Genomic DNA, 11,743 nt, shown 5'->3' on the forward strand with positions numbered 1-11,743 from the left:
CGGGGCCAAGCAGTCACCACCGAAGCACTTCACTCTGCGGGGCGCACCTCCGCAGTCACGGCCGACGCAGCGGTTACTTGCGCTCCATGGCGGCTCCACAGTACCGTGTTAGAGATGAGGGGCCCTTGGGTTGTCTGACTCGTTCAGGCCCGCAGGTCCCGGCTCGACATGGTGTCGGACTACTCGAGATGACAGCTTAGGAGGAAACTGTACAGGAGGTTTATTCTACATGATGACGGTCGAGACAGGAGAACAAGAATAACGCGAATACAGTCGTTTAAATAGAGTTCGTATTCCCCAGATCCCTGGCTAGGGAATTTAACTTCACACAGGTTGTCCAATCAGGTGGGCAGTGGACGACACTTGATGTACCGCCCACGACATGAGGCGTGGCTGATGCACACGGACCACTCGGTCGATGGAAAGGGTGAATATCCACGTCATCGATCGTGTCTTGTGCCGGAGTTGCACCACTTCACGCAAGTCTTCATTTTGGAGGCCCCGTGAGAACGGAATTTCAACTCGGCTCCCAGCACGTGAAGACGAGCGACTTCCTGCTCTCGCCGACGGTTGGAAACCGAAGAGCTTGGGCACTTGAAACCGCAGCTTCCTTTCGGTGGAGCCTTCTTTCATACGTGTATGAAGGAAAGAAGTGGCCGGCAGCGTCCGGTGAACCGAGGATATAGAAGCCGCCACTTGAAACCAGCGCCGCCGCTGGCGCCAGGGTTTCTTGCCTCCTCGTGCCTCTGGGTGATTCATCCACGCACACTTTGCTCTAGGGCTTGCGCGGAATTCCTGTGTTGGCCGATCCTAACAGCTCCTCCGCGGACCGAAAAATCTCGAATGGCCAGCGTTAACGACCGCTGGGCAGGAAGAGATGAGCCTGGAACTGAGTGTAGGGGCCGTCTTCCACCAAGGAACATACGATCTTGAACAATTAACAAAGGAAAGCACCAGTGGGCTATCCCATGCAACACTGCACCGCCCCACACGCAAGCGTTCAGAATTCGCGAAAGACCCACCAGGCTTCCTGCACCGACAAAGAAACACTTTACAACAGAATCTATTTGATTTTGGCTGAATTTTGGTGCCGCCAAAGCAAGGGTATAGGTCCTGTAGAAAACGCCACTGGCCGACTGCCCTAAACAAGGTTAAAATAAAAAGAAACCCCGGAGGCGATCCAACTGAGTTTCCTCATAACAGTCGGCTCAAGCCATCAGCATTCGCATGCAGTTTTCCCTTCTTGTAGCGTACAGAGAACTTATACTCCTGGAGAGCTAGACTCCATCTGAGCAGGCGACCATTTTTGGGGGACATTTGCCTCAACCACGTGAGAGGGCAATGGTCGGTCTCAAAGATGAACTTTGCTCCATACAAGTAACACGACAACTTCGGCGCCGCCCATACTAAACAGGCGCACTCTTTTTCCGAAGCGTTGTAGGTTTCCTCTCTACAGGTCAGCTTACGGTTGACGTACAGAATCGGGTGTTCTTCGCGGTCGTCGCCCACTTGGCTTAAGACAACGCCCATTCCTCTATCACTGGCGTCACACTGGACTATAAACTCTTTAGAATAGTCAGGGGTTCGGAGCAGAGGTCGGCACATAAGCACTGCCTTGAGACTCTTGAAGGCGTTTTCTTTTTCGGCATCCCAGGGTACTTCAGTGGGTGCTCCCTTTCGTAACACGTCAGTTAAAGGGCTTGCCAGCTGTGAATAGTTCGGGATATACCGCTGGTAATATCCGACCAGCCCCAAAAAGGATCGAATGTCCGTCTTAGTTCGAGGCTGGGGAAATGCCACGATCGGAGCAATTTTTAGCTCTGATGGACTCCTAGTTCCCTGGCCGACAACATGGCCCAAGTAAGCCACGTGAGCGCAACCAAACCTACACTTTTCCGCCTTCATCGTTAGTCCGGCCTCTCGCAACCTAGAAAACACGCTCTTAAGGTGTTCTAGATGCTCTTCCCGCGTTTCTGAAAATATAGCGACGTCGTCCAAATAAGGGAGAGCAAAGCCCTGCATATCCCTGAGTACGATGTCCATGAGTTTCGAGAAACTGAAGGGGGCATTCTTCAGCCCAAAACTAAACATTAAGGGTCGAAAGGTGCCAACCGGCGCGATAAAAGCGGCATACCTGCTCGCACTTTCTGAGAGCGGTACTTGCCAATATCCGCGCACGAGATCGAGGGTGAAAATGAATTTTCCGCCGCTCACTCTTTCTAGTCTTTCTTCTATGTTGGGATCGGGTACAGTTGGTCCCTGGTAATAGCATTCAGCTTTCGGTAGTCTACACAGGGACGAGGCTCTTTGCCTGGTGCCTCAACTGAAATCAGCGGTGAGGTGTAGTCACTCTCAGCTGGCTCTATTACCCCCAAGTTAAGCATGCGCTGTATTTCAGCTTCCATTATCTCCTTCTGCCGAGGTGATACCCTGTATGGTTTTGACCGTATCGGCTCGTCAGACGTGAGCTCTATTTCGTGCGTCAGGAGGTGTGTCTTTCCTGGACGGCTGCTGAATCGGTCAGCGAATTCGCTTAACAGCCGCTTTAGATCGTTAATCTGGCCCGAACTCAGAGATTCTGTATTTACAGAAACAGCCATAATTTTCTCCACGCTAACGCTATCTCCTGCGTTCTCCTTCCAATCCAAAATCTCGCTATCGAGCTCCTCGGGTTCGTTTAGCATTAGATTTACGATCCCGCTGCGTTCCATGTACGGCTTCATGAGATTGCAGTGATAAATTCTCACCTGCTTCCCTCTTCCTGGAATCTTTAGCGTGTACTTCGTCTCAGAAAGTTTCTGCATAACTTCTACAGGACCGTCCCAGTGCACTTCCAGCTTATTTTTCCTCGATGGCCGAAGAATAATGACGCTATCGCCCACGCGGAAAGTTCGAAGGCGGGCGTTTTTGTCATAGTAGACTTTGGAAGCCTCCTGGGAAGCTTTCATATTGCGGTTTACTATCTCCCTCGTACTGTTAAGGCGGTCCAGTAGCTGAAGCACGTACTGTATCACTGTCTGGTTCTCTCCTGTGCCCTCCCACATTTCTCTCAGTATTCGGAGGGGGGAGCGCAGGGCTCTTCCGTACACAAGTTCCGCTGGGGTGAAACCCGTAGCTTCGTGGGGAACCGTACACAAAGCAAATAATGTGGCCGGCAGACAGTTCTCCCAGTCCTCTTTGTGCTCATAGCACAGAGCACGTAGCACCCGCTTTAGAACCGAATGCCATTTTTCCACACTGTTAGACTGCGGATGATACACTGAGCTGTGTAGCAACTTTACTCCGCACCTCTCTAGGAACGTGGTAGTCAAAGCGCTCGTAAAAACTGTTGCCGGATCCGTCTGGATGTCGGCCGGAAATCCTATACGCGCGAACACCGATAGAAGAGCGTCAACTATCTCTGAGGAGCTCAGTTCTTTCAACGGAATGGCTTCGGGAAATTTTGTGGTTGGACACAGCATAGTAAGCAGGTACTTGTAGCCTGACTTAGTCTTGGGCAAGGGGCCCACTGTGTCTATTACAAGCCGACGGAAAGGTTCCGAGATTAGTGGCACAATTTTCAGTGGAGCCTTCCATGTCTCCCCCGATTTGCCCACACGCTGGCACGTATCGCACGATTTCACATAGCGCTCCGCGTCTTTGAAACATCCTGGCCAATAATATTCCATTAGCAGCCGCTCTTTTGTTTTATTAATCCCAAGATGTCCTGACCAGCCATTCCCGTGGCACAGACTCAAAATGTCCGCTCTGTATCTTTCAGGCACGACTAACTGATCGAGTGTTTTGCCTTTTTTGTCCTGGTAGTGGCGATACAGTAAGCCTCCTTTCTCATGCACAGTTATATTGCGTCGAGCAATGCCTTCTTTGGCCGTAACGTGCAATCTCTCCAAAGTGGGGTCCTCTCTCTGTTCTTTTATTAGTGACTCCCGGTTAACCTTAAGAAGGCGATCAAAGTTGCGTGAAGCTGGAGATAACACTGCCCCTTCAGAGCTCTCTGCTTCATTTGCTGGCTCAGTAATCGAAGTCCCTGTTCTGTCATAGCCTTGTGCATCTGTCTGCCTTTGACAACCCGTCACTTCTTCCTCCTCAAGTGTTTCCAATGGTAGGTTGGCATGTGCCTCTCTGGCTACCTTAGGTTCGGGAATCTGACTTAACTGAGAGGCGAGCTGGCGAGTCTTAGACCTTGTCAAAGCTTGCACCACTCCCTCTCCGAGTTTCTGGCCTCCCTCGTTAAGCAATCGATCCGATCGATTTGAGAAGAGGTAAGGGTATTGAAGTGGCAGGGCCTTCGAGACTGTGGCTTCAGTGATCAGCTCCCCAAACGGCCCGCAAATCCTCACCCGAGCCATTGGCAGGCATACACTGTGTTCCTCCACCGCCTGTTTTATCCATGCGACTTCCCCCGTGAAATCGTCTGCTGCAACGTAGGACGGATGGACAACGTCCATCGTTGCGGCGCTATCCCGAAGCACGTTGCAAGGTTTTCCATTGACTTGCAGTTTGTGCAAGTATGGCCTAAGGAGCTCTAGATTTTCGTCGCTATCATCGACGCACTTGAACACTACCCTAGGTTTGGTGTATTTGGCTGCAAAGTGCCCGACACCATTGCAGTTGTAGCAGCGAAGTGGCCTACTAGCCTCAAACTCTTTTTTTCCTGCTTTGTCTGCACCCTCTCTCTTCGACTGATCTTCCCGCTTTTCCGGGACTCTTTTTGGCGCCTCCGCCTGCACGGAACTTTTCGACGAAAGGTTCTTTTTTCTGGGAACATGACTCCACGTCGCGTTCCTAGCGTGTGATGCACTCTCATCTGTGCTCAACCTTCTTCGATTAGCGTACTCTTCCGCTAGCTCTGCGGCTCTTTCAACTGTGCCGACATTTTCCCTGTCTTGAACCCACAGCTTCACCGCTTGGGGGATGCTTCGATAAAATTACTCAAGGCAAATGCATTCGACAACTCCATCGCGGCTTTCATAGGCCCCTGCTCCCTTAAGCCACTCCAAAAGGTTAGTCTTAAGGCCATACGCGAAATCCGGATAGCCCTCGCTGTCGCCTTTGCTTGAGCTTCTAAAACGTTAGCGGAAAGCTTCAGCTGAAAGCCTGTATCTCTTCAGCAGGCTGGCTTTGACTTTCTCGTAATCCGCCGCATCCTCCGTACTAAGTCTCGCTATCACTTCGGCTACTTCACATGGCAAGAGTGTCAGAAGCTGCTGTGTCCAAGTACCGCGAGCAAAGTTCTCGCGTTCACAAGTTCTCTCAAAATTTCCTAGGCACAATCCTATGTCCCGTCCAGTTTTATATGGATGCATGTACTTATCCATCCGATACGATACTGCCTCGCATGTTCTTTCAGGAGTCTCGGCTCTTGCGCTACCGCCATCTTTTCGTCTTTCCTTTTCAAGCTCCAGTCGCTTTAGCTCTCTTTCCGCTTTTTCAGCTTCCCACTTTTGCCGTTCCTTCTCTTTCTCCCACTCTCGTTCAGATTCCTCCTGAAGTCGTTTCTGTTCCTGTTCCGCTTTCTCTTTAGCTTCTCGAACCAAGTTCCATGCATGTACAAGCTCGTCGTTATTCTCGACGCTTTTAGGAATGATCTTGCACAGCTCTTTTTTCGTTATTTTGCTTGGCACTTCTACTGACAGTTCCTCCTGCTCTCGCCGACGGTTGGAAACCGAAGAGCTTGGGCACTTGAAACCGCAGCTTCCTTTCGGTGGACCCTTCTTTCATACGTGTATGAAGGAAAGAAGTGGCCGGCAGCGTCCGGTGAACCGAGGATATAGAAGCCACCACTTGAAACCGCCGCCGCCGCTGGCGCCAGGGTTTCTTGCCTCCTCGTGCCTCTGGGTGATTCATCCACGCACACTTTGCTCTAGGGCTTGCGAGGAATTCCTGTGTTGGCCGATCCTAACAATCGGCATATCCATTCGGAACGACGTCGCAGCCATAGCTTTCACCAGGAGAGTATTGGTTTTCTATTCACTATTCATAAAAAGTACGGCCGGTACTTAGAACCTTACAAGAATGTGAAGGTCAAAGACTAGTTCAACCCTTTTTTCATCTACTGTTGATTTTCCTGTTGAACTGTGCGGCCGCACTCGTCCCTATCTGAGAAACCCACTGGACAGCACCCTCCACGAGTGGTTCCGCTCGCTCACCATCGCCAAGAGCCTCCTATTCACCCCCGTAGGTACCTTTACCTCTCAACTGCCCGTGCCCGTATTGCGCGTATTGCACGTGCGGCTACTGCTCACACCAACCCGGCGCGGCTGTCACGGTGCGTGCTCCGATTTCCTGTGGGAGTCTGTGCCAAAACAATTTTTCTGCACGTCACACGTTCCATGAAAGACAGAGATATAACGCTTCTCCTTCATAAGTTATCTGGTGTCCTCAGATATTTTTGCTGCATGGTTGTGGCCCCATGGGAATTGAAAGGCACTGTTATGAAAGAACGTATTGCAGCCAAATTCTTGTGTTTCCACCGGTGTATTCAAGCGAGTATTGCGTGGTAGTGTGCGTGTTGACTATAAAAAGAATGGATAGGAACAGGGGAGGGAGCAGGATAATGATGAAGGCATGGGTGATTGATGCAGGAGTTTCATCCTCTTGAGCCGTGACTTTTTCACAAGCCCTGCTGTGCGATAGAAAAGATCCAAGGAGTAGTTGAAGCCCCAGAGCATTGGCGCGTCAGTTTCCTGGATGGCAACGGTAAAGAAACAGCCAGGGCCACAGGAAAGCATTCAGAACAAAATGCGCAGTAAATAGAGGGTTCTGGCGGCGCAGAGCAGCCATCGGGAAAAAAGAGATAGGCCAGGGTCGCAGACACGACTCAACGCTGCAACAGTCGGACAAGAACTGTTTATTTCTCGTTCCAAGCATACGAGGGGCGAGCACACCGCGGCCGCAGGCACGGCAACTTCAAAATCGAACTCTTGCAGGAAAAGAAAGCAACGAAATAATCTTCGATTCCCCTGTTTGTAGCGCATCACCCTACAGAGCGCATGATGGTCAGCCACAACTTCAAAATTGCGTACCATTAGATATGGGCGAAGGCAATTATTACCGGCCCTGGGACTCAGATTATGGCAAAATCTACGGTAGTACACCTTCAGCACCGTGGAATTCACCATTCTCCTACTCTTTTCCGTCTGCTGAGGATATGGAGGAACCAGCGTCCGCCCCTTGTAGTGAAGCTCAACACTGATTCGACAAGGGCTGCAAGGATATCGCGTTCGAAAAAGACCACCTGGAGGTCCTAAAGATACCTCCCGCAGGCATAATAGCTCATCGGAAGTTCAGAGGACCATAGAGTTTCCCTTTCTCCTACTACAGCCTATCACCGAGCTGCGAACGGACTGCGCGAGAGGGTCAACGAGACACTGAAGCAAATGATCAGCATGTTGACCGCCAAAGGTGAAACATGGGCTTATATATTGCCATACGTTGTGTTTTCTTACAACACCGGCTACCAAGACACCATTAAGGAGACACCCTTCCTTCTAGTGTACGGCCGAAGTTGAACCGCTAGGTCTCTTGCAGCCGATTGAAGTGCATTCTCCATTCCACATGATTGGTCTCGACATTGTTGGACCATTCAAGTCGTCACGTGGTTAAATATCGGCGTGAGAACGAGAAGAGGGCGAGAGCTACAGTCGCGCGTAAATGCGCCGAAAAGCACGCACGTTACATAAACACAGTGCGCCACGCCACAGGGATCCTCCCACTTTCCGAGTATGTTACGTCCTATTGAGCACTGTAATTTGTCCAGAACTGTTGTGTACACAGGGCGAGACAAAAATGATTAAAGGCTCATTTGATAGTCTCGTGTAGCATCTCAGAAAATTGCGGAGTCGAAAATAAAACGCCGAAAACAAAGTGTAAAAACATTTTTTGGGCGTGCCTGCTGGTTCAACCCGCTAATTCCGACATTTCTTTCCATTGCACACCTTACTTAGCGCCAATAACCCTGTGTAAGAAAAATAATCAAGCCAAAAATAACCATAAAACAGCTAAATAAAAGTAGTGTATGAGTGTTACAATACCCTCTGCGTGGAAAAACATCGAACATCCAAAATTTCATTTCAAAGCTTCTTCCAGGGGCAATCTCCACACAGCAAGGTATTCAGGCATTAACTTGAATTATTCCCGCTAGAATAAAAAAAAACGATCGTGAACCACTAAAACACAGTCTTGGAAGATAAAGAAACAGGCTCTGAGAGTAACAATTCCTTTTTCTTGCGTACGGCCTACATCAATCGAATTCGAGAACACTGAGATACGAAACGAGAGGGTCTTTATAAAATTGCGAAATAAACACGCTACGGGACATTACCCAGCTAAAAGGTTCTTCGAGTTTAATGAAAGGAGCTTCGGAGCGTATTTGCGTCTTTACAAAGCGTGATCGTAACTCCTGGGAGGCATCCGCCTCCTTCGACCCTCCCTATGCTTTTACCCTGAGTTGAAAATGATGCAAAGGAATGATCATTTACAAGGAAAGAGCTGGTGTCTGGAGGAAAATGTTATGGCGATCCCTTTTTTACACTTATCGCCTGCCAAGAGCGGTTTGAATCAGCGAGATTAAGAAACGAAGATAAAAATGCGTTCCTACAGTTTGTACGGCCCAATCGTGACCTGATGGGAAATGCTTGAGAGAATCAGGTGGTTTCTGCTGCCCATGTCTATGCGCGTAAATGGTTGTCGCTGGAGCCCACCTACCGAATGTTTTGACAGAGCCACAATGTAACGAGGGGAAGCGCACATATTCTGACTATGTGGGCTTTGAATCTAGTTCGTAACACTGCTAGGTTAGCATAGGCGTTGGAATAAGAGATACAGATCATACAAAGCTTGTCTTATCACGTGTGAAATAGTGTCTGCAGAGAAACCAGTAGTAAGCCTCGTTTGGAGAAGTAGAAATTCGGGGTACAACAGACGTCTCACAAGGATTGGGTTAAAATACCGGCATTCTGGTGAACTCCTTTACATGGTTTGTATCTGTCCAAAGGGCAGCATCAATGATACCTTGAAGTTATTTTGCACGTTTATCAGTGACGCCACCAAGATGGAGAGTTACTGATACCTTCATTTTTTCACCATTGATTTCCCTATGCGGCCTAGAGCCATTAAAATGTATTCATGCGTTTTGTCTACCGACGATCGCTGTGTATGTATGTTTATGTGGGTCCGCGTGTGTGCTCATGTGCACGTGCAGTGCAGTGCGGTGTAATGCACTATAGCCTAGTGTAGTCTAGTGAATTATAGTGTAGTGTAGCGTTGTGGAGTATTGTGTATTACAAAAATGCCATGCATGGTAGTCTGCCACAAGCTAGGCGTTTTTGTTTGTATGACGAATATTCTTCTTCTTTCCGTTGCGTTTCGCCTTAACCGTGGTACCTGCGAGTAAATAAAAGAGCATTGAAAAGGAGTGCGTTCTGTCTTCCCAACGTGTAGCAGCTGAAGATCTATGCCAACGTCGCCAAAGGCGCGCATGGAGTGAGCTGTGCGTTATTTGCTTGCCCTCGGGGACGTGCTTTCAGGAATGTCTGCGACAACAGGGTTTGCTTTTCTGCCTACGTGAGGGGCTCTCCACGATCCCCTAGTACGGAATGGGGAATGCAGGGAACGAGGCCGTCGAGAGCGGACGTTTTGGGAAGCAGGCGAGCTTTCCACCGCAATCCGCATTGCCGTTGAGGAAACAAAGAGTCTCACGTGCACTTTGTTTATGAATCCGAAGAAACAACAAGGTGGCGTGGTCAGGAAAGTGGTATCCGAAGAAATTCCGCAAAACGGAGCACGCGGATCTCGGCTATGGCATATATTCTTCGTTATCTTTTGGCTATTGCTCTCGTTTCTTGGGGGTTCCATGTTACTGAAACGTGATGCGAGTATACCTGCATAATTTAAGTGCACCCTTTTGGGAGCGCCAACGTCACATTTCAGCTTTCGGCTTACGGCTTTCAGTTTCGGCTTTCGGCTTTAGGTTTAACCGAAGATGCTATATTCTACCTGGTTTTACAGCAGCCAGGGAAAGTTGGAAACCATTATTGATGGGAATTTTAGACTTCGTAGAAAGAAAACAATGCTTCAAATAAGCTATGTTAGATATTTCAGTTTGCGCATTTCTATTACACGCGTGGAAGTGAGGTGAGAAAGAGCGATGGCAAAGAAAAATCTAGGCTATTTATGCTACCAGGCATATCGACTGCGTCTTCACGGTCAGGCAATGTACTTTCTGGATAAAGAACGCAGTGGGTGTGAAGATTGCTTTGACGAAAGTTAACATTCTCTGTAAAACTGGAATGGTAGCAAAGCATATTCTCCACACAGATTGACACGAATACTGACCCCAGAAACGGCATTAGCGATATTCAGCGTAATGGTTAGAACATTTAAAAGAGGTGTAGTGGCTAGATAGCGCTCCAGTTGCAGCAGCAACGGCGCCCGCACATGTGTAATGGATGAAGGTTTTGTATATATGCGTCTGTCACTGCACTGTTTTTGAAAAAGTTGCTTTAATCGCCTTTAGGTTTCAAATACTGAACAAATACACCGAGTAATTCACAGTGTAGTGGACCTAACCTAATCCAAGGATTGGCGTTAGTTCGAAGGCTATCTCCGCGAGAGCCTCCGTGCTACATGGACCTGAAAGCTGGTATCAGGCTTTTATTGAAACCGCCGACTTGGGTCTAGGCGTACAATACACGCTGTCGAATACACTGAGTTGGCGTTAAGAGTGAAAACTGGCCTCTTCAGTGTCTGTCCAAAAGCTTATCTTTTATAGGTACAGCAAGGGGCGCACTCTATAAAAGACTATCGCTTCGAACGCTTATCTTTTATAGATAAGCTTCGAATGATAAGCTCTATAAGGGCAGGAGCGCTAGTCCCCTGAGGGCCTCCCTTATTCATGCGCCAATTCCGGTCATTCCCGCCAGTCGTTGTGCGGACAGTACGTTGTTTTTTGGGGCACGTAAGTGACGAGCTACATTGGCTCCGTCTTATACTGCCTAGCAAGTAATGTAGAAGTAAGTGGGATACACATGCTGCAACGGTAGAGATACAGCAAAAACAAATTCTTTTCACCTCCTTATACGAGCCTTAAAACTCCTTTTTTGCGTCATGACTCTTCCCTTGCCCATTCGCTTACTCGCTATCTTCGCGCTTACTCCACACAAGTACCATATACCCCTGCGGTATGCCCACCTTCTTCTCACTTCCTATTCACAGAAGGTTACGTCCTCTTCTTTCGAGAACATGACATATGTCTGATATCCATTGGGAGGGCCTAAAGACAGGCACTGTGATGAAAAAGCCTTTTAAAACTGATTTAAATTCACACTTATGTAGTGTAGCACAACAGAGTTTGGTGCAGGGCCTTGCTGGAAGACACCAGAAAAATACTTTATAACCCAGCCTTGGTTGACGCGTACGCCAAGGAGAGAGCAGCGTGCGTGTTGTTTCTATCTTTTGTGTACGCGTATAACAAAGCTGGGTTCCGTGGCTGTTTTAAGGTGGTGTAGCATGACTTGGAAATAAATGCATGGTCGCGAAGTCCCGGCGAATGATCTTCGTGACGTTGAAAAAAAAACGAAATTTTATTTAAGCCCGACATGAAAAGCAACAGAAATCACGCCTCAGCCACATCTACACACACACACACACACACACACACACACACGCACGCACGCACGCACGCACGCACGCACGCACGCACGCACACACACACACACGCACGCACGCACACGCACACGCACAC

The 11,743-nt window shown here is 48.9% G+C and overlaps 1 protein-coding gene across 1 annotated transcript in view; it reads right to left on the minus strand.

The window, feature by feature from the left end:
- LOC144175429 (uncharacterized) overlaps positions 1 to 4,448 on the minus strand; it is a 109,514-nt gene extending 105,066 nt beyond the window's left edge. The window contains exon 1 of the mRNA XM_077704507.1: positions 3,597 to 4,448. Coding sequence (XP_077560633.1) covers positions 3,597 to 4,448 — 852 coding nt within the window. The remainder of the gene's footprint in view (positions 1 to 3,596) is intronic.
- Between the last annotated feature and the right edge of the window lie 7,295 nt (positions 4,449 to 11,743).

Source organism: Haemaphysalis longicornis, unplaced genomic scaffold, assembly GCF_048455015.1.
Source record: "Haemaphysalis longicornis isolate Haplotype H1 unplaced genomic scaffold, Haemaphysalis longicornis Haplotype H1 scaffold_3, whole genome shotgun sequence".
NCBI classification, from domain to species: Eukaryota; Metazoa; Arthropoda; class Arachnida; order Ixodida; family Ixodidae; genus Haemaphysalis; species Haemaphysalis longicornis.